The 26,098-nt window shown below is 40.6% G+C and overlaps 1 protein-coding gene across 1 annotated transcript in view; it reads right to left on the bottom strand.

Moving 5' to 3' along the window:
* Positions 1-26,098, bottom strand: part of DNAH6 (dynein axonemal heavy chain 6) — a 473,665-nt gene that overhangs the window by 392,180 nt on the left and 55,387 nt on the right. The window contains exons 7-9 of the mRNA XM_082248007.1: positions 13,472-13,595; positions 11,817-11,952; positions 9,574-9,745 (exon numbers count right to left, since the gene is read on the bottom strand). Coding sequence (XP_082104133.1) covers positions 9,574-9,745; positions 11,817-11,952; positions 13,472-13,595 — 432 coding nt within the window. The remainder of the gene's footprint in view (positions 1-9,573; positions 9,746-11,816; positions 11,953-13,471; positions 13,596-26,098) is intronic.

The raw sequence follows: 26,098 nt of genomic DNA, 5'->3' as shown, positions 1-26,098 counted from the left end.
GGGAAAGCTTGAAAAGGCAGGACATACTGAGTGGCTAGCATCCCTCACTATACTAGGTACACAGTCTAGTGCCTTTTATATCATAATAACAAAAATAAATTCAGGTTTAAGCATTTTACCGCTTTTACTGCCATAGGCCTGATAGTTGTTTGCAGCCAATGTAGTCTGTGTTTTCATTTTTCACATCCTCTTATAAAACACATGCCCACAGCCCAAAAAAACATATGTTTTGTAAATTCACAAAATGTATACAATTAAGTCCCAGTATCTAAGATTTTGTGCATCTTATGATTTTCCTGAAAATGTTTTTAGGCAGAAAAGATATTAAAGTGTATTGCTAGTTCATACAAAATTATGAAATCTATTTTTTGAAAAATGATCACTTGAGTATATAAATATTAGATTCATGCCAATCAAACATCACTTGGGATAACCTGGTAAGGAAAGTTATAGCACACAGATATTTTTTAATTTGTCTGAAAATCTCTGTGCACACAGGTGGCCGTCCATCATTTCTTCTTCTGCAGATAAAAAATGAGAATGCCGCTAACCATGCATTGATTATACAAGACAGTCATGTCAGAAAGCATACTAAAGTGATTCATGACGCCTGGAAAACTGATAATGAATTCAAGGACAGGCAGAGGTCTTATCACTCATCATTTTAAATAAGACAACTGACCATCTATGGCTCTACACGCCCCTAACTCTAGCTCAGCCCAGTGGTGTATTTTGGTTTTGTGCTGCCCTAGGCAAGACTAAAATTGGGTGCCCCCCCCCTCACCCTCCTATGTAAATTTGCCCCACTCCTTCCTTTTTAACGGATGTGACTCCCTCCAAAATTTAAGGACTACAAGTCCCAGCATGCACCCCTGAGATCTCACGAGAGGGGGGGTGGAAGAGAGAGGGGTGGGTGAGGGAGTGAGAGAGGGGGAGATGAGAGAGAGAGGGGGAGATGAGAGAGAGAGAGGGGGAGTGAGAGAGAAGGGGGTGAGAGAGAGGGGGGTGAGAGAGAAAGGGGGGGGGTGAGAGAGAGGGGGGTGAGAGAGAGAGGGGGGGTGGGAGAGAGAGGGGGGTGGGAGAGAGAGAGGGGGGGTGGGAGAGAGAGAGAGAGAAGGGGGATGAGAGAGAGAGAGAGAGGGGGATGAGAGAGAGAGAGGGGGATGAGAGGGAGAGAGAGAGAGAGGGATGAGAGAGAGAGAGGGATGGGAGAGAGAGAAGGGGGAATGGGAGAGAGAGAGGGGGGGGATGATAGAGAGAGGGGGAATGAGAGAGAGGGAAGAGGGGGGTGAGAAAGAGAGGAGGGGGGTACGAGAGGCAGCTCTAGCAACCACTGGCCAAATAGAATCTCAGGTGGAGGGGGACTTTTTTGCTGCCCCCCTGCAAAGTGCTGCCCTAGGCCTGAGCCTTGTTGGCCTAGGCCAAAATACAGCACTGGCTCAGCCCACACCTTAAAGTGGATGTAAACCCGATTCATGAAATTTGACCTGGGCACGTATATCTGTAGTGTTTACTTATCTCTCTTCAAAGCACTAAGTCCCTGGAGTTTCTGCTGCTCCTATTCTGTTATCAGCATGATAACTTCTGACATGCTCTCTGACACTGGAGATAAAAACAGCTGAAAATTTGTGTCGGGATGGTGCTATAAATAGATTAGCAGAGAGCTGGTCTATTCACAGTACAGCTCTGCAAGTATCTTCGTTCTTCTGTCTATGTGGAGGGGGGGTGTGCCTTTCCTCCAATCAGCTGTCATACAGTGTATGCCAGGACTCCGCTCCCACAGTTGAAACAGGAAGAAAAATTCTAAAACAATCTGCACTTTCTAAAGAATATAGCAAGTTGAAGACAGCAGATATGCATGTAAAACATATGTAGGGAGATTTGTTTCATCCCTGTGTATCATCTGAGGCTGTTGACTTTACTGGGTATATGTGAGGGTTTACATACACTTTAAGAAAAAAAAAAATCATACGTTCTGATTTTTTTCCTAAAGTAAGTACATTTAAGATGAGCAAAAGTGAGCCTATTTAATGAATAGGATGAAAAATTGCATTTATTCTATTAAGATATAACACAGTGTACAGTCATGTAGGAATGTAAAGCATAGCACAGTTTACTAGGTGTAGCAGTTTGGTGTAAGTAGTGTAAAGTAAATTATACAAATTGCCGTATTCTACAGCATGTAATGTACATTGCAGTATATGAATGTATGAATGTACTGTAAAGCAAAATTCCTGCTACCCCTGTAAGAGTGACTCCTTACATTGGTGATCAGTGGTAAATTGCCATCTTATCTGTTGTTCAGTGTCAGGAAGTTGAGATTATTTGCATCAGTGGTTACTTACCTGGCCACTGGTCCTGAATGGCTGTCTCTTTCTGTGGCACATGTGCCAGCACCGTAGTTATGCATTCAGAGCAAATTACAGTTTTCCAACAAAAGCATTACCCATCATTATGTTGTCAAAGACACAATTTCATGTATATTGTATCCTCAGCATAGTGGTGGACAGCACTTTTGTATGAAAACTGTCAACTGTGTATGCTCTTGTCATGCACTTTGTCACTGTTGTCTGGCAGATATATTACATAGAAATATTGAAAAGAGAATGCAGAAAAAAGACAGAGTAGTCCATCAGGTCTGCCAATTTTTTATTTTTTTATTTTTTTTATATTCTTTGGGGTTTTTATTTATTTAGTTTTTTTTTTTAGTTTTTTGTCTGAGTATGTTTGTCCCAAGCATGTTTGAAGCCATTTTCTGTTGACTGTCTCACTACCTCTGCTGGAAGTTTATTCAAAGCATCAACTACCCTTTCCGTAAAATATTCCTTTCTAAAAATTCACCAAGGTCAAAATCTATGCAGTGGCTAATGGTGACTGTATAGTATCTTGACACTTTAAAAGCACCTCCTTACATTAGCGATCAGTGGTAATATAGGGGGTTATATCGGGTATCAGTGGGTGGTGTAGGTAGTTACCTACATAACTGCTGGTCCTAATCAGCTGGCACTGTTAGTGATGCCACACTGGAACTATTCTGTCACCATTAACTGGTGTAATGATCATCAGCCTGTGCAAATAGAATTGCCAGCTGTTGACCACCCAGTACTTGAAATATGCAATCAAAGAAACCTGGCAGATTGATATGGTGATGGCTGCATTTTAGCACCAGAACCAGGCAGTCACTGTCAGCTGTCGCATCAATTTCTGTCAACAGCCCTGGCCGTCATCATAAAAGGATACAGTTGTCAACAAATTGTCAGATGTGCATGTCCACAATGCTCAGACTTGTGGCTCTCATTAGCTGAAGTCTGGTGTCAACTAGGGATGATCGAACGGTTCGGGTCCACCATTGGTTCGGCCCAAACATTGGGTGTTCGAGGTTCGGCCGAATTTAGAACTTTTTGCCCAAAAAGTTTGGAATTCGGCAACCAGAACCGACCAAAATGCAATGCTTCAGGAAATGGGCTTTAAAAGCCCGTGATTGGACCAGAACCATTAGCAAAAGCCAATTGAGGGGGCAGGAGAATGCTAGGAATGTGATTGGAGTGACTAGGGGGTCCCTAGACCAATCATTAGTGAATACGCCCCCCAGTATATAAGATCGCCCCCGCCATATTCCTAGCATTGTTATACTGGACATGGAAGAGAGTGGAAGCAGTTCTGTTAATTTTACTTTAAAAGTGTCATTTAGCATTTATTAGTGTGAGGAAAGGGATATCTAGTGTAGTTAGAGTGCTCCTTTACACTTAAGTTAGCTTCAAAAATTTAGTTTCTGTAGGGAAAGTGTTAAGTGTAAAGGGACCGTAGTGTAGTGTAGGGTTAACTGACAGTGACTGCTATGGAAGGGTGACAAAACCCCTCCATAGCAGAGTGACCGCTATAGAGAAATGATCATTTCTTTGAGTTGCTTCGGGACAGGCATATGGCTTCTCACCAGCCAAGCATTTTTCATGCTGCAGGGGCTGCCACTGCCAGTGCTTTTTTGAGGACATGTTTGATGTCAGACATGACATCTGAACATGTGTATAGGGGGTATATATACACATATATGTCTGTATATATACCCCTAGACATATATAGGTGTGATAGTAGCAGAAATATATGCTTGCGCTAATGAAATCATTTACAGTAATATATTTCTGCTACTATCACACCTATATATGGCTAGGTGTCTATATACATATAATTATGTGTGTATATATACCACTATACACAAGTTCAGATGTTTTGCCTGCCTCAAAAGAACCCCAAAAAATGCCAAAAAAAACGCTAGAGTCAAAAAAAAATGCCCAGGTGTGTTTTTGCTGGCATTTTTTGGGAGTTTTTGGAAGCAGGCAAAACATCAGAACTTGTGCACAGTACCACTATACACAAGTTCAGATGTTTTTCCTGACTGCAAAGAACCCAAAAAAATGCCTGCTTTGAAACCGGCAAGGTGTGAAAACCGAGAAGAGAAGCTAACCCCCTGAGCTGAAAGTGTTCTAATACAAACAATCCTTTTTTTTTTTATGGTTCTGGACATGCTACAGAGCTGAAACTTCACAGGTACACCTTTTAGACCCCCCAGACACAAAATCACACAAAAAAAAGATCTTAAAAATTGTCATTTTTGATAAAAAAGCCAATTATTAAAAAAATTAAAAAAAAAAAAGAGAGATTTTTTAGATTTTTACTTTGGATTTCAGATCTGGGGGGTCTAAAAAGTGTACATGTGAAGTTTCAGCTATGTAGCATGTCCAGAACCATAAAAAAAAGATTGTTTGTATTAGAAAACTTTCAGCACAGGAGTATGGCTTCGCTGCTGTAACACCTTGCCGGTTTAATAGAAGGCATTTTTTTGGGTTCTTTGCAGTCAGGAAAAACATCTGAACTTGTGTATAGTGGTACTGTGCACAAGTTCTGATGTTTTGCCTGCCTCCAAAAACCCCCAAAAAATGCCAGCAAAAACACACCTGGGCATTTTTTTTTTTTGACGCTAGCGTTTTTTTGGGCATTTTTTGGGGTTCTTTTGAGGCAGGCAAAACATCTGAACTTGTGTATAGTGGTATATATACACACATAATTATATGTATATAGACACCTAGCAATATATAGGTGTGATAGTAGCAGAAATATATTACTGTAAATGATTTCATTAGCGCAAGCATATATTTCTGCTACTATCACACCTATATATGTCTAGGTGTGTATATAAATATATGTATGTGTGTATATACACCATTATACACAAGTTCAGATGTTTTGCCTGCCTCAAAAGAACCCCAAAAAATGCCAAAAAAACGCTAGCGTCAAAAAAAGAAAGCCCAGGTGTGTTTTTGCTGGCATTTTTTGGGGGTTTTTGGAGGCAGGCAAAACATCAGAACTTGTGCACAGTACCACTATACACAAGTTCAGATGTTTTTCCTGACTGCAAAGAACCCAAAAAAATGCCTGCTAGGCAAGGTGTTACAGCAGCGAAGCCAACCTCCTGTGCTGAAAGTTTTCTAATACAAACAATCTTTTTTTTATGGTTCTGGACATGCTACAGAGCTGAAACTTCACATGTACACTTTTAGACCCCCCCCCCCAGATACTAAATCCAAAGTAAAAATCAAAAAATCTCTTTTTTTTTTTTTTTTTTTAATTTTTCAATAATTGGCTTTTTTATCAAAATGACAATTTTTAAGAACTTTTTTTGTGTGATTAATAGTTAATGGGGCATGACCCAGAACCCTAGGGGCTTTTTAGGGGCATTTATTGGGTTTTAGGGCTTAAAAATTGTGTTTTTTGATTACCGAAGTTCGGGTCCCATTGATTTCAATGGGGTTCTGAAATCCGGGCCGAACTTTCAGGAAGTTCGGATGTTCTGGCCGAACCGAACTTTTCAAAAGTTCGATCATCCCTAGTGTCAACACTTGCTCTCACTTTCTGGGTTATTATAATATAGGAATATACCCCTTATTTTCTGTGACGCTGCCTCTGTTGCTCTCCATTAGTTACCCCCTGCTTTGCTGATCACAACATGTAGTCATCTCAATTTAGCAAATATACCTCAGCTGTTGGAGGAACTGTATGGCTTTCCAAATGTAGCACTTTTTATGACTGAAAATGGAACTTCTTTAGACAAAGTATTATAAAGGTAAGTGAGTAACATACAATAAAAATTACTGTTCAAGGGTCACTAGGGCAGACAGAGGGGATGAATCTCCACAGCGGGGACACAGACAGCAATAAAAACCTGACAGAGATTTGACCTTCTCAAAACTATCCAAACTGCTGTACATTAAATAATGTCTTTAAATACACTCTCTAAATCTCTGTGGCATCTATATGATTTTTTAGAGACAGGCTAGTGAGTACAAATCCATCAGTTTTGAGATCCTTTTCACCAAGGTAGGATCTTTTAATTGTAGAAGAAATTGTTGGGTTTTCCTACACTCTCAGGGCAAATAATATATTCTAAAGAGATAGTATCAGGGGATAAGCTGGAGAAGATTGGCTCAGAGACCTGGTACACTTACCAATATCTAGCATGGTCGAGCCCAGCACACTAAGATATGAACATCAAACGCCACGTGCGATAGATCTTGGTACCCTTTGACCTTTATAAGGAAGACAGAAGCTCACAGACTTTGCTGACTGTTCTTCAGCTCCCTAATACCCTTGTCCCTGTGTGCTTGTTACTTCTGGATTTCCTGTTACCGACCCAGCTTGCTTCTGGACTTTCTCTTCTTTCCTGGCTCTGAACTTGGCTTGTTCCATGGACCTGTTCCTGATTACCTCCTGTGTATGACCCTTGCCTGCCTCTGACCATGCTCCTGTCTACTCCTCTGCTTGACCACTATGCTCTGACCTTGCCTTCCGTTCCTGACCATGTCTCCTGCCTTATGCTGCCTGCCTTGAGCTGTCAGCACTTCCCAGCATGTCATCCTGGATCAACTGCTTCCAGTGCCTCGCTTCCACCTGAAGAGGCATCACTACTGCAGATCCATCTGACTACCATACAGCTTGCAACCCATGCTTCTTTGGGCTCAGCATCTCCTGTCACCATCTCTAGGGGTGTTGTGCACTCAGCCTCAAGGCAAGCCCTCTCATCATCTTGGCCTCAAGACCAGGTATGTGAAAGATAGTGTTACTGGTAATAACTGTACTTTGAGCAAACAAATTGGAAAAAGATTCACACTTGCCAGACTTGACCTGCAGAAATTCACTACAGGCAGTCCCCGGGTTACAAACAAGATAGGGACTGTAGGCTTGTTCTTAAGTGGAATTTGTTCGTAAGTCAGAACAGGTACACAAAATAGTTGTGTGTGGTTTGGGGCTCAACTGGTTGAGGTGCCAAAACAAATCCAAGGCTAAAAAACACATTGATCTGATACATATCTATGAAAAGATTATGTTTTTTCAGAGAAGTTTCATAAGCATTGAGACTATTGGACGGTCTATGTTAATAACCCTATGCAATAGCTTCCATTTTTATGGTTTTGGATAAATGTTTTTTGACTATGCTACAACTGAGCAATTTTTTTTACTGAACCCTTTGGTGTAATGCTTGTAGTTACTACTGTCTAATTGGCATTTTACTAAAGATACAGTATCTCACAAAAGTGAGTACATCCCTCACATTTTTGTAAATATTTTATTATATCTTTTCCTGTGACAACACTGAAGAAATTACATTTTGCTACAATGTAAAGTAGTGAGTGTACAGCTTGTATAACAGTGTAAATTTGCTGTCCCCCTCAAAATAACTCAACACGTAGCCATTAATGTCTAAACTACTGGCATTAAAAGTGAGTATAACCCTAAGTTAAAATGTCCAAATTGGGCCCAAAGTGTCAATATTTTGTGTGGCCACCATTATTTTCCAGCACTGCCTTAACCCTCTTGGGCATGGAGTTCACCACAGCTTCACAGGTTGCCACTAGAGTCCTCTTGCACACTTCCATGACGACATCACGGAGTTGGTGGATGTTAGAGACCTCTCGCCCCTCCACCTTCCGTTTGAGGATGCCCCACAAATGCTCAATAGGGTTTAGGTCTGCAGACATGCTTGGCCAGTCCATCACCTCTACCCTCAGCTTCTTTAGCAAGGCAGTGGTCATCTTGGAGGTGTGTTTGGGGTCGTTATCATGTTGGAATTCTGCCCTGTGGGCCCTGTCTCCGAAGGGAGGGGATCGTGCTCTGCTTCAGTATGTCACAGTACATGTTGGCATTCACGGTTCCCTCAATGAACTGTAGCTCCCCAGTGTCGGCAGCACTCATGCAGCCCAGACCATGACACTCCCACCACCATGCTCAACTGTAGGCAAGACACACTTGTCTTTGTACTCCTCACCAGGTTGCAGCCACACCATCTGAACTAAATAAGTTTATCTTGGTCTCATCAGACCACAGGACATGCTTCCAGTAATCCATGTCCTTAGTCTCCTTTTCTTCAGCAAACTGTTTGCGGGCTTTCTTGTGCATCTTTAGAAGAGGCTTGCTTCTGGACGACAGCCATGCAGACCAATTTAATGCAGTGTCCGGCGCATGATCTGAGCACTGACAAGTTAGCCCCCCACCCCTTCAACTTCTGCAGCAATCCTGGTAGCACTCATACGTCTATTTCCCAAAGACAACCTCTGGATATAACGCTGAGCATGTGCACTCAACTTCTTTGGTTGACCATGATGAGGCCTGTTCTGAGTGGAACCTGTCCTGGTAAACTGCTGTATGATCTTGGTCACTGTGCTGCAGCTCAGTTTTAGGGTCTTGGCAATCTTCTTATAACCTAGGCCATATTTATGTAGAGCAACAATTCTTTTTTTCAGATCCTCAGAGAGTTCTTTGCCATGAGGTGCCATGTTGAGTGACCAGCATGAGAGAGTGAGAGCGATAAAACCAAATTTAACACACCTGCCTCCCATTTGCACATAGGACCTTGTAACACAAATGAGCCACATGACACCGGGGAGGGAAAATGGCTGATTGGGCCTGATTTGGGCATTTTTACTTGGGGTCTACTCACTTTTGTTGCCAGCGGTTTAGACATTAACGGCTGAGTTATTTTAAGCGGACAGTAAATTTACACTGTTATACAAGCTGTACACTCACTACTTTACATTGTAGCAAAGTGTAATTTCTTCAGTGTTTTCACATGAAAAGATATAATAAAATATTTACAAAAATGTGAGGAGTGTACTCACTTTTGTGAGATACTGTATATGTACTATCATTGATATTATGTTGCAGTCTCATATCTTTGGACATGATATCTTCATCCATACCTTTTTTATCACATCAAGTTGTGCTGATGAATTTTGTAGTGCTCTTAATGCACCATTAGTTTGTGCCCTTTGTTTATTTTGTTATTTTGCTTAAAAAAAAAAAACTCAATAAAACTATTGAACAGAAAACATTACCCTTACAGACCATTTAAATAATCAAGATATTAACAATGAGACTTCATCATAGCTAAACTGCACAATGAGATGGAAAGACATTTTTACATCTATAGATACACAATTTTTTTTCTCTTTTATTAGTTGAACTAGATGGACTTTTGTCTTTTTTCAACCTGACTAACTATGTCATTTTAAATGTAAATATTACCTTTTTGTCTGTCGCTTCAACTTGCTTGAAATTAGCATTCCATGCCTGTATCACTGCATGAGAAGGCGTATATGTCATCTTTTCCACCAGGTAATTCAACAAAGATGACACTGAGTTAACAGCCAGAATGTGCATGGTGTTCACTATCAGGTAATCAGTCAATCGAATAAAGCTTTGCAGAATTAAAAAAGAAGACACAACAGTGATAAGCAATTTAATTTTATAAACAGTATTTTTCAAAATCCTTGAATGAGTTAGAAACTTACATATTCTTTCTTTTACCAATAATATAATATTTATTTTTTTATCCATTAACATAATTTTTCGTGTTTTTTTTGTTTTTTTTTATTTACATACACATTAAAGGACAATATTTGTCACCCACTTTTAGGAATAAGGAAAAATCCTTGATCTCCCTCCAACACACACCTATGCATCCTGGATAATTCTCCTTGTATCTTTTTATTTTCAAGCTTGTGTTTGTCCCTTATTCTTCTTGACAAATGAATCAGCAATTGTGGGTTTTAGAACAATTCTATGTTTTGATTAAGGGCTTGGAATTTTTGCTAGTGAACTTTCATCCTTCTTTTAACAAACAATGATGCTTAGACTACACCTTAAACCGTCCCTCATATCACTTATATTTAACATTCCATCTCAAATACAAATTTTGAATAAGTCCTCCAAGTAAAGTGCAAAGTATTATTACTGTATATACATTTATCTTTAGATTACTTTTTTGATAGTTTTTACTTTGGAAGCTCTTATTAGAGCCATTATTCTTTGGTATTCCTGTGACAGATGGTGTTACAAACCTCATTACCTATTTGTGCACAGCATAATTAACTTTTCAATTAGGTTTTTTACTAAGGTCTTCCTCAATGCTGAACCTACATCTCTATTTCATCATTTTTCAAGACATTTCTGGCTTCATACAGGTCTATTCATCTATCAAAAGGACAATCTAATAAGGAAGGTTATTCTAAAATAAAGAATAAAATCCTTATATTTGGAAGTGGGACATGTGTCAGACACCTTCTGTTTTAAGATAGCTCTACTGTGCTTTCCACTTGTTTAGTGAAAGGAGCCTTCAATAATCACCTGTACATTCGCAGGTTTTACTGCATTACAAAGTTTTGTGTGACCTAACCAACAGAATTTTCTGACTGGAGGAGCGCATTTATGGCCCGTACACCCGTTCTGAAAATCGGACGTAAAATAACGCTTGTGAAAAGATAGGACGATAATCTGATCGTTAGTACACAGCTTACGAGAGGCGATCACGACAGTTCGCCTGATATTATCCGGTCGTGCAAGCATAAAACTTTTGATCGTATTATAACACATCGTACGATAATCGTATTATCAGTATGTTGTTCGTCCGAAAAAAATGGTGAGCAGTAGACATAATTTCCCCTCACACGCTACACTGTGGTTACGCATACCGGAAGCACTTGAATCATTGTCCGAGAAAATTCATATCGTAAGTAACCTCTCCCATTTGCGAATATAATTGAGAGTTCCTAGCAACCAATCAAAAACGGACGGAACGTCGTCCGATTTTTGGATCGTGTGTACTGGGCATTAGAAATTATCTAATCAATAAGCTGGCGTTAAGCATTCAACTATTTAACTATTCATGTATTGCCTTGATTGCAGTTGGGAAATGCAAATGGTCATGACTTTGTATGTTATCTGGCAAGGATGTCTGCAATAGAAAACTAGTTGAATGCGATTATAATTGTGCTGGCAGCTTACGCATATGTAATTTTATAGAATATTTAGCTGTTTGCCTAAACTTAAACATTTCAAACAAATGTAAACTTGAAAAAATATTTTTATTTTTTTTTTCTTACAGTTGTTATCTGAACTTGGAAAATCACACCATGTATCTTGAAGCTGCAAATATTGTCAGTCTGGCTACCTTTACTGCATCATTTTAACTTACAATGCTCTCAATGGGTAATTAGAATATATTAATATTATTTCACACTTAAATTAAAAAACAAAACTGCTGCAAAAAAAGGTGACATTGTCCATAGCATCCAAACTAATTTTTTTTTTAGCGCAGTGAATAAAATATTAACTAATAAAATCTCATTTGAAATACAAGTTCATAAAATTTTGTTACACATTCTGTTTACTGACATGCATTTATTCATGTTACCTTACTACTAGTATTCAGATAATTACAAGCAGTATATCTGCTATATTGCTACTACTGTCATAGCTTGTCCACTGACCATGTTAGCCTTCTGCACTGAGACCTCTTGTTTGCCTGTTCTGTGTATGTCATTTTATCAGAAGATTCTCCAAAGGGGTCACCTTCACTGTGAGACAGACCAAGCATATCTTGTGCTGAAGATCCAACTAAAATTCCTTTTGGAATAAAATATTAACACATTTTTAAGCTCACTCATGGCTCATGTTTTGGCCAGCACACATATTCACACACACACATACATATACCTAAACCGGTAAAAAGAAAAAGAAAAAAAAAAAAACATGTACGTAATAAAACCTAGTAGAATTTTTCTTACAGCTAACTTCCAGGCAGACATAAAAGGTGCAAACTGATGCAGCTCTGTATTCATTTATACATCATTCGATTTTTAAATGCAAGAGCTTGGACTAGGGAGGGGGGCGGAGATAGCACAAAGAGTCAGTCAGTTGTGCTGCAGTGCAAAAAGCATGCAGATAGAGAGGACATATTGGCGCCCCAGATCACGGGTAAAATCGATTCTGCCATGATTCCAAGTCGCAGGACACCCATGCGATTCCCGTCACTTCCAATGGCATCCCAATAGCGGTGCAATTTTGCTGCGATTGTGGCCCAACGAATGGCGGTAAAATCGTGCAAACAGAATTGCGGGATGCCTGTCGCCCAAAAGAAGTTCTTGTACTTCCTTTGAGTGACAGGTCCCCTATGATTCCTCAGGCGACAAACGCTGCAAAATCACGCCGCGTTTTTGGTGCTATTGGAAGTGACGGGAATCGCACGGATATCCCATGATTCAGGATCGCGGCAGAATTGCTGCAGGATGCCAATATGTGAACAGAGCCTTAGTGTTCTTGAACTTCAACAGAAAAAAAAATGAAGTCCCCTGCCCTGCCAGACAAGGCTGTACTGTTACATATTTACATAGTAAGTCTGGTTGAAAAAAGACACAAGTCCATCTAGTACTGTGTGGAAGAGCTGTGTATATCACAGAATAAATGGGGAGAAGTACAAATCCCTTGGCAGGTGAAATACCTCCCATATATGTATTTCATCTGTGTATTTAGTGGTTTGCCTGGAGTTCAGCTTTAAAAATGAGATACTTCCCATAGGTTCATCTAAAGCAAGGAAAATACCACCTCCCCTTCTCCAACTCCACCCAATTTTGTGCCCCCAATCATACCACTGCCTACATCTAGGCATATATTATGGATAGAAGAAAACAATCAATCAAACTCTTCTCACCTCTGTCAGGGATGGTATGGCAAGACAAAAAAAAGCAACAGGAAAAATATATAAATTTTACTGAAGCAAGCAATATTCTATTTTAACCATGGTAAATGTTACTATTGTTTGTCATAAAGAAAATGTATAGTGGATTATGTTAGTATTTAAGTACGCAACATTTAAGAAAGCTTTCACATATGTGCAAACATTTGGTTGTTGGTTGATACTTACACATTTACTAAGAGTAAGCAATATTGTTTCATTAAAATACAATTTAGTTTAACACGAACCTAAATTTTTTTAGTTTTACATTCTAAATCCAAAAGTTGCTTTCCGTGTTAAAGTAATTCTAAACCACAAAATATGTATACAGTAGCTTGCACTGAAAATACAATATTATGATAGATATTCGATCCAGCAAATTATTTATATGTACATGGATTCTGATTTTACCTGGATCCTCTAAATCATTGGGGTAGTCATCTGGTCTAAATCCAGCTTCTAACAAAGCTGTTCGACTAGCGCTCCTGACCACTTCCTTTGCTAGGTCACGGAACTCAGACAATCGATTTGCAACCTAAGATATAACAGAATTTGTATTTTTATGATTTCTAAAATCAAGAAGATGTAGTTTATTTTTGTATTTGCAACTCATGTTTTCACAATCCTACATACAACTGAGGCAGCTCACACCTATCCATTTTCTTGCACGCAGAAACAAATGTATTAATGAGTGGCTGATGTATAACTTGGAAGTGAAAAAAAACAAAAAAACAGCAACTGAAATTATAGGTAAACATGCACAATTTCCTGAATCATGGATTGTGTGCATTTTTAGAGCATCAGCACCTTGAAAAGTCTATAATTTAATTTTTCTCCCTTGTTTTGCATAATGCATAAACTAAAAGCTTGTATTTAAAATGAACAGACATGTACATAAATATATGCAGTAAACTATTGGTCAAGAATATGCATCACTGTATGTCCATAGGGGTGAATGGGCTTAGATGAATTATACGGCCCAAAGTACTGTAAGTAAACAAGCTAACAAATTATTGAGTTCAGGTGTTTCCAGTGAAGTGTATTGTTAATGTTATAGCATACAGTATGTTTTAGACAACCGTGGACTTCCAACCTTGTGGCAACAGTCTGGGGAAGACCTTTTACTGTTGCAGCATGGCTGTGTCTCTGTTCACAAAGGCAGGTCCCTAAAAACATGATTTGATACGTTTCGGGTGATGGACAGGTGTCCATAATTTTTATGCCATATAATAAATATGTGGCAGTTTTTACTTAAAATAAAGCCCTGATTTTTATGGTATATTGCTAAGATCTGCATTTTTATGAACTGATTTTATTTGCAACTATATTACCATGATCAGCCAGACAAACCCTTTTCTTTCTTGTCTTAGAATAGGTTGCCTCCTCTATCATCTTGAGCCTTTCCTGGTTACAGAGACACTGACTAGCCATAAAAGGACCCACTTTCAAAGTCTTGGATTGGGGTCCTCTGCGATATTCCTGTTGTTTCCTGCTGCACCAATTATTAAAATAGGGCTGGCCCATACCCAAACCATTCTGCAGATACTGATTTTCTAACATTCTTTCTAAGCATGCTGTTGACATCACTACCCTTAATCACATTTCCCCTTATCACTGAATTATTCAATCATCATTAAGGAGGGCTTTCAATCTGGTCTCATAAGAGAGGGGGATGAGTGGAAGACTGGGTTGAACATTGAGGACAACCGTTTAGAATATATTGATGCCCTTTGAGTTATGTAATGCTTCTGAGTGCTTCTAACACCAAGTTTTTGTGTGTGTAGTGCTGTATCTTGTAATTTTTTCTTATCTATTTTTCCATCCTCCAAGAACATAATCAGCAAACGTGGTATTACAAGGGTTGCGAGAAAACAGGTTCTTTGCCAAGGCAGAGACTTGACTTTTTGAACAAGAAGTGCCATTTCTTGGGTATATTTTTTCAAAAGGACAGTCTTTGAATGGATTCCGGCAAGGTCTCAGCTGTTGCAAACTGGCTGCATCCTGACAGCCTGAAGACAACCCAGGATTCACAAATATTATCAACCCTAGGGTTCACAAATATTATCTGTAATTTATCAAGGGTCACTCTTCGCTGGTGGCACCTATAACTGCCTCAACCCATAAGTGTATGAAACCCAAGAACTGGTCCAATGAAGAAGTGGAAGCATTTAACACCATGAAATTTGACTTCTCAATTGGACCAGCTTTACATTGGCCAGATACTATGAAACCCTTCTACCTGGAGGTCAATGCTTCCACCATTAGTGCCAGCGCTGTACCTCTACAGACTGTCTGAGGGCCCCTTTGCTTTCTTTTCTGGAAAATTTACACTGGCAGAAAAGAATTTTGGCATCAGGGACTGTGAGTTATTAGTTATCTATCTGTCCCTAGAGGAATGGTGTTATCTTCTTGAGGGATCACCTCACCATTTGAACATATTCACTAATCACAAACCACAGTCTACACAGTACCTCTGCTGCATCTTAATTATAACCACAGTCTACACAGCAGCTGCACCCCCAGCATTCTTTGCACCCCGGCTACCCCTGAAGCCTCCACAACACCCACAGTTTCAGTCTGTGCTGCACCTTCAACTATCATTGCATCCAGTTTTTTTGCACAGGCAATCTCAGCTGCACCCACAATCTGAACCTCTGCTGCACTGTCTCTGCACCTGCAACTTCAAGCTTGTAACGCCTGATTATTTTTTAAATCAGTTGGGATATTTTGTATAGTATCACTTCTCATTAAGATTTACAGTATGTATAATGTCTATACTGGGAAAGATATCCCAAAGGATGAAACCCACAGCTGGAACCTGAGGTGTGCAGGTAAGTGCTGGGGTAAAAAGCAAAAAGGGAGGGTGTATAGATGAAAGGGAAGGAAAGAAGGGAGGAAAGGAAGAAGGGGAAAGGGGGGAGGGGGGAAAGAAAAAAGAGGGGAGGAGAAAGCAAAAAGGGGGAAGGAAGAGGGGAAAGGGAACGGGGGGGGCAAGAACCAAGGAAGGATAGGACAGGGAAACAAGGTATGTATAATGTCAAATTTTTTTTTATTAGCATTTTGGCTAGAACAGAGATTGGTCAGCTTTTACTGTCTGTGTTCTGTGGGGTAGATTTCCAGTAACTTCATGTTCCTGAGGAAATCTATCCAGCTTTCACCAGTACAGGTGTCCTTATTGGAAGAATTTCCATTTGGCCTTATATACACGTTAGTTGTTCTAATAGATTTTAAGAGTTATTTTTACTGATGGATAACATGGACCCAATAATGCATGGTATTCATTTTCATTACAGTAGAATATGCTGTCACTTGTGAATGATGTTCAAATGTGCTTGTACCTAGATAAAAGAGATGCAGTTTAGGAAGTGAAAGTCAATTTGAACATGAAGCCTAAGGTTCCAGAGATCTTCACATATTATTGCTGTATAAGCGGAGATTTACATCAATCGTTGAGCCAGGATGTGCACTGACATCAGTGTGATTTAATAATTCACTGCAAAAATCTACATTCATCTTCGCATTTTACACTATTTGTGTAAAATACATGGAGGCTTTTTATTCAAAAGTTAGATTTTACACGAGTAAAAACCATAAGATGCAGAGCAGATATGATGTTATTTTGATTTTCAAGACACTGTTTTTTTAATAAAATAGAGCATTCCAAGTTACAAATTACAAGTTAACTGATGTTGCTAAGGCTTCTGCTGTTATTCCTTGCACTGGCAAAGATGGTGCAGGAACAATCTCAATTTCCAGGTCCAAAAATCCATTTTCATATTTACCCTTTTCAAGTCAGTAGGTGGTAAGTGTGAGTCTGGCACTTCAGAGTTTTTAATAGTTGGCTTACTACTGAGCTGAGCATACAGACCATATACATAGCCCTAATTTGAATGAATCAGATAACTGAATCAAAAGAGAAACATACCCCTCCTTTTTTTAACCTGCAAGAGCCATCAGAACAAGTGCAGAGCTAGGGCTCGGTATCTTACTAAACAGCCCACCATGTACCGCATGCACTGAAGCATCTAAGCACCTTGCTCTAAAGGTGTAATTGGAAAAAAGAGATTTTATATAAATAACTACAATTCGAGTAAGAATGCATAAACTTTAAAAATGGAAATAAAATTAACCAAAAGTCACTACTATTTCATCTTAATAATTGTTATATCCTTGTCAGTCCAGACTGCCTTGCTCTAGATTCCTTGGACCATTAAACATTTGTCAATCTCCACTTTGAGCAAATCCACTAAATTTAGGTAAAATACTGACATTTAAGTTTAAATATGTCCCCACCTTACCATCTCAGAGACACAGGAAAACAACTGCAAAGATCTCATGTCTGTGGATAGCCTTCAAGAAAGCTGTCAAACCACTTTCATAGAAACAGTGGATTAGCATGTTAAAACCTCTCCCAATCAATAATTTTTCCCCTGATAATTTTGCAACACCAGATCGATTTCTACCATACTCCACCATCCATTGTAGTCACCTAAAAGCTTGGCTGAGCTCAGAAGAGCTTACAAATCAAGTGGCAGCAGCACAACCTTTACAACTTGTGCCTGCACAACCATCCACCCTCTAAAGCTTAACGTGTTACTAAACCCACAACAGTAAAATCAGTCTGTGTATGCAGTAAAGCATGCTTGTTATACTCACTATGGAACCTAAGGGGTTAATTTTCTGCATTGTGTAAAAAGGTTGCTTGATCTTGTATGCACAGATCCTCCTATTTTTCCACTGACTCTAGAACATGTCTGGATAAGACAGAGCCTGTGGAGTTAGGCATGCTCAGTTTGGTGTGTGTTGCTAGAGAGGTTTTTTTTTTTTCATAGGAGATTGCATGTAATCAGCACATGGCCAATCAGCACTGTCCAGACATGTCCAGACAGAGGATCAGGGGTCAGGGATCCTGATAGGACAGCTCAATGCAGTATGAAAACTCCTCCTACAAGCTTTACCAGGAACTTATAGCAGTCACAAGATTGCTACAATGATACTGCTAATGAGAAAAAGTATTTAGCAGTTTATTTTTACGAAAATAACTGCATTTCCATGTTCTGTGTACTTTGGGAGACAGATATAGTAAGTGCAGGGTCCTTGGTTTAGTAACACTTTAAGGTCAGTTTCACTTGGCTGTGTGTAAAAGTGTTCATGCATTGCCAACTCTGCAATATAAGTAGCCAATAATATGCACGGATCACAAGGCTGAGTGAAACGGAGTAACCAATAGAGGTTAGAAAGCAGCTCAGTAATGATCAAACACACTAGCTCTTCTATCAAATGTCAGACACTTTAAAAATGTCAATTAGACCCCAAAGTAGTTTGGCCCAAACCCAATCTTGAGGAGAGTTGGGAAAAATATGATATTATTAATCTCTCGTCCTATCTGTTATCAGAGAATAACGCCAAGGTTTTGAGACGTGGTCTCCCTTTCTGTCCCGATCAGGAGGCTGATCAGTTTGAGTTGGTTAAAGACTTACATTTATTTGTAAGACATCTTATGTACAAAGTTCTATATGACAAAAGCCCCAATAACAATGAAATCCTCACCTTTGACAATTCATTGTTGGAAAATACCACCATGGAGGACCTAAGAGCCCTCCAGGACTTGATAGAACTCTGGGATGAAAACACAGAGGGTGAGGTGGATATGGTTATCACCCAGGGAGTGGTCCCATGTGATCCATCCCCTCCACATCATCTTGGTCAATTTCCACCTAAGTCCTCTAAACCCAAATCCAATTCCTTCCCCATACTGCAGGGCAATCGTAACATTCGTCATTTAAGTAACCAAAGCTATTGAAGCTACAAATTGGAAATCCGGATCGCATTACAATTTACCACTATCTCAAAGGCAAACCATTAAATCTTTACAGAATAACAAGCATATTAATATTAAACCCTCTGACAAAGTTGGAAACCTTGTGATTATGAACAGAGAGGGGTATGAGAAAATGTGTTATGACATCAGTCAGAATGATAAATGGTACAAACAAGTGCCAGCATCATATGTACAACAGAGTGCATGTCAGGGAACTTCCCACAAGAGAGCTGAATCTTCCGCCCACACTAATGCAGCGACGCCCAGTGGCCTATTTAAACCAGCCTGCTCCAGCCATTAGTTGCTGGATGATCTTCAGCTTCCTGTTTCCTGAGTTCCTGTTCCTGTTTACTTGGATTACCTGATACCGACACGGCTTGTCTCACCTGTCTTGTCTCTCCTCCTGGCTCCGACCATCGGGTTGTTTTACCTACTCTGCTCCAGTCTGCTGTTCCCGTGTATGACCCCCGGCTTGCTCCTACGGACTTCTCTACTGCTTGATGAACTGTGTTTGACCCCTTGGCTTGACCTTGACCTCGCTCTTGTCGCACGCCTGGCTACCTCCTCCAGTCACCTTCAAGGTATCCTGCATTTCAGCACGCACTACGTGTCTACTACCACAGCAGTCACCTCTTCACTGGAGCTTGCCGCAGCTGGCGACCCCTGTTCCTTTGGGCACAGCATTCCCTGTCTCCACCTCCAGGGGTGCCTTGCACTTAGCCACAAGGGAAGCCCTCTCAGCACCTCGGCCTCTGATCAGGTACGTGATAGTGCAGTTCAATTTAGAAATATCTTGAAGGCCTTCCAGCAGGGCCTGCTTGATACAAATACAGTGAAGTTCCTGGACATCAAGTGGCTAAGAACTCCCACGTTTTATGCCTTGCCAAAAGTTCATAAAAACTTGACTTCCCCCTGGTCGTCCCATTATATCGGGATGCAACTCACTCACTGAAAATGCTAGTTGCATGGTGAATGAGTATTTGCACCCACATGTGAAGGGATTGTTCTCCTATGTCAAAGACACTATTGAACTATTAAAGATCATAGATGGACTACAAGTCCCAGCAGGAGCCTGGTTAGTCACTATTGATATAGAGGCCCTATACAATTCCATCCCACACACATGAGGTATACAGGTCTTTCGTGATCAGTTATGTGAACGCATTCAACAATCTTGGAAATATCATGAATTTATTGTACAGTTGCTATTCTTCATCCTGACTCAGAACATCTTCATTTTCAAGCGCTCCCACTACCTCCAGGTGCAGGGTGTTGCTATGGGAGCAAGATGTGCTCTATCTTATGCTAACCTGTACCGGGGGGAGTGGGAGCATGAACCCTTCTCCGATGAGAATCGGATGGAAGAACTCAAATAGGTTACATCTTGGTATCATTTTATTGATGATGTTTTCATGAGCTAATACAATTTTTGGATGCCTTAGGACAGAATACATACAATTTAAAATGTACGTACAATTTCCATGTGGAAAGGATTACATTTCTAGCTGTAGAAATCTATATCAATGAGGCAGGTGTCCTTTGCTCTACTTTGTATAGGAAACCTTCGACAGGAAATCCTGTGTTGCATGCAACCAGTTTGCATCCAGAACCTTTGAATAAGAGCATTCCATATAGCAAATTCCTTAGGATCAGACGTAACTGTACCACATATATAGACTTTCAGATGGAGGCCAATGCCCTACGTGAATGCCTTTTGGCAAGAGGTTATAGTAAGACCTGTTTAAAAAGCCTTTAACAAGGTTAAGGCCCAAGATAAATCCTCCCTAACATACAAGCCTAAAAAATCTACACAAGCCTCGTCCAGGATAATCACGAGATATAACAGGCAACATGAGAAGGTCTGAGCTATATACAGTTGTGTTCAAAATTATTCAACCCCCACTGAAATTGATTGTTTTGGCCAGTTTGACATTGATTTTGATCATTCAGTCATCCTGCTTACAATTAAATCAAAGAGGCACGTGTAGGTCAGACAGATATAACATAACATTTATAATGAAATAACCACAAATGTCTTTTCTGTGCTCACATCATTATCAGTTTTATTCAACCCCGTGACATTCAAACTTAGTACTTAGTACAACATCCTTTTACAGTTATAACAGCTTTTAAACGTGAAGCATAGCTTGACACAAGTGTCTTGCAGCAATCTACGGTTATCTTCGCCCATTCATCATGGGCAAAAGCCTCCAGTTCAGTCACATTCTTAGGCTTGTGCACTGCAACTGCTTTCTTTAAGTCCCACCAGAGGTTCTCAATCGGATTTAAGTCTGGTGACTGTGATGGCCACTCCAAAATGTTCCAGCCTTTAATCTGCAACCATGCTCTAGTGGACTGGAGGTATGCTTGGGATCATTGTCCTGTTGAAAGGTCCAACGTCTCCCAAGCCTCAGGTTTGTGACGGACTGCATCACATTGTCATCCAATATCTCCTGGTACTGAAGAGAATTCATGGTACCTTGCACACGCTGAAGCTTCCCTGTACCTGCAGAAGCAAAACAGCCCCAAAGCATGATTGACCCCCCGCCATGCTTCACAGTAGGCAAGGTGTTCTTTTCTTCATAGGCCTTGTTCTTCCTCCTCCAAACATAGCATTGATCCATGGGCCCAAACAGTTCTAATTTTGTTTCATCAATCCACAGAACACTATCCCAAAACTTCTGTGGTTTGTCCACATGACTTTTGGCATACTGCAGTCGACTCTTCTTATTCTTTGGAGACAGCAAGGGGGTGCGCCTGGGAGTTCTGACATGGAGGCCTTCATTACGCAGTGTGCGCCGTATTGTTGTAACGCTCCTGCGTTTCATGTATGGTGTGGATTATCAGCTGCAGAAATATTCCACTTCAGTAGTCATGTAAGAGAGATGCTGAGATACCATTCCCAACCTCAATGACTCATCATGTGTGGAAGGTCTTAATTCAGCTAGTAAATACACACACTCAACAAGCTGGTTCCTAGAGTGACTTTATGTATGTAGTAACACAGTGATGAAGATTTAAGAGACAGGTTGAGTGGAGGTGGTAGGTGACAGACACTTGAAGGTAAGACAGTAGCAGATGGATGCAGGTAGGTTTAGCAATCATGTATGGTAGCAGATGACAGAGTAGCAGGTGGACATACAAGAGAGATCAACCCAGTGCAGGAATAAGTAGCAGTAGTCTTAAGAGCTAGCAATCTAGATATGCAGATGTGATAAATAGTCTTTACTATGCAGAGCTAGATAGTGTAAGCTTAGTATAAGTTTATAGAGGGTTCCCCTGCGGGGTACTTAGCACTAATAGCAATACAGCCGAAGGTTGGTTCAGGAGGAGCGGATGATCCGGAAGCGGGATACAGGGATCAGCGCAGCGAGGTTCCGTCAGCGAGGTATGCTTGCAAGCACGAAAGCTTCAAGCCAAGTTAGCATCCAGGTAAGGGTGTTTGAGCGAACACATGTGAGTGAGAACCGGCGATTTAAATAGCCATCTAGTCCGGCGCTGAGTGATGACAGCTTCAGTCTTAAAGGTGTATGCGCACCTTTCCAAAAGAGAATGGTGGGGCGCATACACTTGTGAAAAGAGTAATTTAGGGTACCAAAGGTACCGGAACATTACAATACCCCCCCTTAAGGCCGGCTCCTGAAGGCCTCTGGAGCTGGTTTGTCTGGGTATCTCGCATGAAAATTGCGGATTAATCTAGGGGCATGTATTTCAGAGGTGTTTAGCCAGGTGTCGTCTTGGGGCCCATAGTTCTTCCATCTAACCAAGTACTGAAGTCTTCTTCTGTAGATACGAGAATCCAGAATCTCTTTTATCTCGTATTCTTCTCCACCTTCAACTTGTACAGGAGGCGGAGGTGGAATATTAGGCCTTATTCCTTGGTCCGGAACATGGGGCTTCAGTAGCGACACATGGAAAATGGGATGGATTTTTAGGTCTATTGGCAATGTAAGCTGTACTGCAGCTTTTCCAATAAGTTTTTTGATTGGGAAAGGTCCCAAGAACAGAGGTCCAAGCTTTTTGCTAGGGATCTTCAGTCTTAAATTTTTTGTTGAGAGCCAAACGAGGTCCCCGATAGTGTACTGTGGAGAAGGTCTTCTGCGAAGATCATAGTACTTCTTTTGTTGACTGTGAGCGTGTGCAATGGTAGTATTTAATAAACCCAGAGAATCCTTTATTTGGGTAAGATAGTCTGAGGCTACTGGGTTGTTTGAAGGAAGGATGCGTGGTGGAAGAATAGAGGGATGAAACCCATAGTTCAAGTAGAACGGACTCTACTTGGTTGTACTGTGGGTTGCGTTGTTGTAGGCAAATTCTGAGAGAGGGAGAAGATCCACCCAATCATCCTGTTGGTAAGAAGTGTAACAACGTAAATACTGCTCGATGCATTGGTTGACTCTTTCAGTCTGTCCGTTGGTCTGCGGATGGTAAGGAGAAGTGAGCTTCCGCTCGATCCGTAGTATGTGACATAGTTCTTGCCAGAACTTAGAAATAAATTGGGATCCACGGTCAGACAGAAGAGTTTTTGGGATACCATGTAATCTAAAGACATGTTTCATCAGGAGTTCTGCCGTTTGTTTGGACGAAGGTAGTCTGCGAATAGCAATGAAATGTGCCATCTTTGTCAGATGGTCCACTGACACCAAGATGGTATTAAATCCTTTGGAAAGAGGCAATTCTACGATGAAGTCCAAGGACAAAACTTTCCATGGAGTTTGGGGTATTGGTAGACTGCATAGTAGACCGGATGGTCTCGTAGTGTCAATTTTGGACCTGGCACAGACATTACATGAAGAGACGAATTTTTGTATAGATGTTTTCATGTCAGGCCACCAGAATTGCCGGGAAATCAAATTAAGAGTCTTTGTCATACCCATATGTCCTGCCATAGGCACATCATGAGATAATTCCAAGATCTTGGTGCGTAGGGTAGGTGGTATGTAAAGTTTGTCGTTGTAGTAGAGGAAGCCTTCTGCATCAGTATTTAGTTGTGGTGGGGGTGAATCCAAACTTATACCATGCAAAACCTCTTCCTTCAAGGAACGGACAACTCCAATAATGCGTTTGTGAGGTATTATAGGAACGGAAGGGATTTCAAAGTAGTTTTCTTCAGTTAGTCGTGATAGTGCATCCGCCTTTTTGTTCTTATCTGCAGGTGTGTAAGTCACTAGGAAGTTAAACCTTAGAAAGAATAGTGACCATCGTACCTGTCGGTGCGAGAGAGTTTTGCTAGTCTGAAGATATTGGAGGTTTTTATGGTCCGTGTATATAATTATTGGTAATTGGGTGCCTTCGAGTAAATGTCGCCAATTCTCCAGAGCCAATTTTATAGCAAGCAGTTCCTTTTCACCCACGGGGTAATTTATCTCGGGACTGCTTAGGGATTTAGAAAAAAAGGCGACTGGATGAAGTGGTGAAGTGTGGGTTGGTCGTTGGGAGAGTATTGCTCCTACTGCCATGTTTGACGCATCTACCTCCAGAATGTATTGGAGGGATGGGTCTGGATGGCGTAATATGGGAGCGGAAGTAAACCTTGTCTTTAACAAGTGAAAAGCTTTATTTGCTTCTTCTGACCATTTGAATGTTTTTTTTATGCTAGTGAGCTGTGTGAGGGGTCTCACAATAGCAGAAAAGTTTTTAATGAACTTCCTGTAGAAATTTGAAAATCCCAGGAATCGCTGTAGCGCCTTGCGTGTGGTTGGTGTAGGCCAATCCTGAATGCAGGATATTTTACTCATGTCCATCTCGATTCCTGTTTTGGATATGATGTAGCCTAGAAAGAGTACCTTGTCTTTATGAAACAAGCATTTCTTCAGTTTCACATAAAGGTTATGTGCAAGCAATCTCGATAGTACAAGTCTTACATGTCTTATGTGTTCAGACAGGGATCGTGAATATATAAGTATATCGTCCAGATATACCACAACACAGACATCTAGTAAGTCTTTAAAAATATCGTTTATAAATAGTTGGAAAACTGCAGGGGAGTTGCATAGCCCGAATGGCATCACAAGATATTCGAACAATCCGTATCTGGTTCTGAATGCAGTCTTCCAATCGTGTCCATCACGGATTCGAATGAGATTGTATGCTCCTTTCAGGTCCAATTTTGAAAAATAGGTAGCTCCACGCACCTGCTCAATGAGCTCAGGGATAAGCGGTAGAGGATAGCGATCTTTTATTGTGATAGCATTCAATTTCCTGTAGTCGATGATAGGTCTGAGACTTGAGTCCTTATTGCGAACAAAAAAGAGTCCTGCTGCTGTGGAAGAAGTGGAAGGTCTAATAAAACCTTTTTCCAAATTCTCATCCAAATAGGTTTTGAGATGGGAAAGTTCATCCTGTGAAAGAGGATAAACATGACCGAACGGCAATTTGCTATTTGGGAGTAGATCAATGCTACAATCAAAGTCTCGATGAGGAGGTAATGCTTGAGCATTTTTCTCAAGAAAAACCTCAGAAAGATCCTGATAACATAGTGGTGCAATCTCATCTGTCACCACAGACAGAATCTTCCCGGAAGACGGGAGGTTACACGTATCCTCGCAATAGCAAGAGAGGAAGGCCAAGGACCGTTCCTTCCAATCTATGGTTGGTTGGTGTGTGTGTAACCAGGGAAGTCCCAACACAATGGGAAAGTGGGGTGAAGGTATTAAATCGAAGGTAGTAGTCTCCCTATGAGACTCGTTAATAGTGACTAGAAGTGCTTGTGTCTGATCGGTGATCGGACCAGAGGATAACGGAACACCGGTAATAAGACTTACTGAGACAGGTTTAAGTTTAGAAATAATAGGAATTTTATTTGAAGCAGCAAAACATATATCAATATAATTTCCACAAGATCCTGTGTCAATCATGGCCTTAGTAGTAATCCTGTTCTGGTCCCACTGTAATGTCAAACAAACAAAAATGTAAGGGTTAGTGAATGAAGTTGTCAATCCCCCTAGGAGGACATGTGAACACTCACCCTTCTTTTTGTTGACTAGGGGACAGACATTTATCTTGTGATCCGGGGATGCACAGTACAAGCAGAGATTTTCATATCGTCTTTTGGCTTTTTCCATAGTTGATAGCGGTGGGCGTATGGTTCCTACCTCCATAGGAACGGGGTTAACGGCCGGAATCCGAGAGAAAACGGATAATGGCATTCCCATTTTCTCAGCCTTTCTTTCTCGTAGTCTTCTATCTATGGTAATACTGAGTTGTATTAATGCATC

This window comes from Pelophylax lessonae (genome assembly GCF_965119305.1).
Source record: "Pelophylax lessonae genome assembly, chromosome: 1".
Classification (NCBI taxonomy): domain Eukaryota; kingdom Metazoa; phylum Chordata; class Amphibia; order Anura; family Ranidae; genus Pelophylax; species Pelophylax lessonae.
The sequence above is the reverse complement of the archived record's forward strand: the minus strand, read 5'-3'. Positions and strand labels throughout refer to the sequence as shown.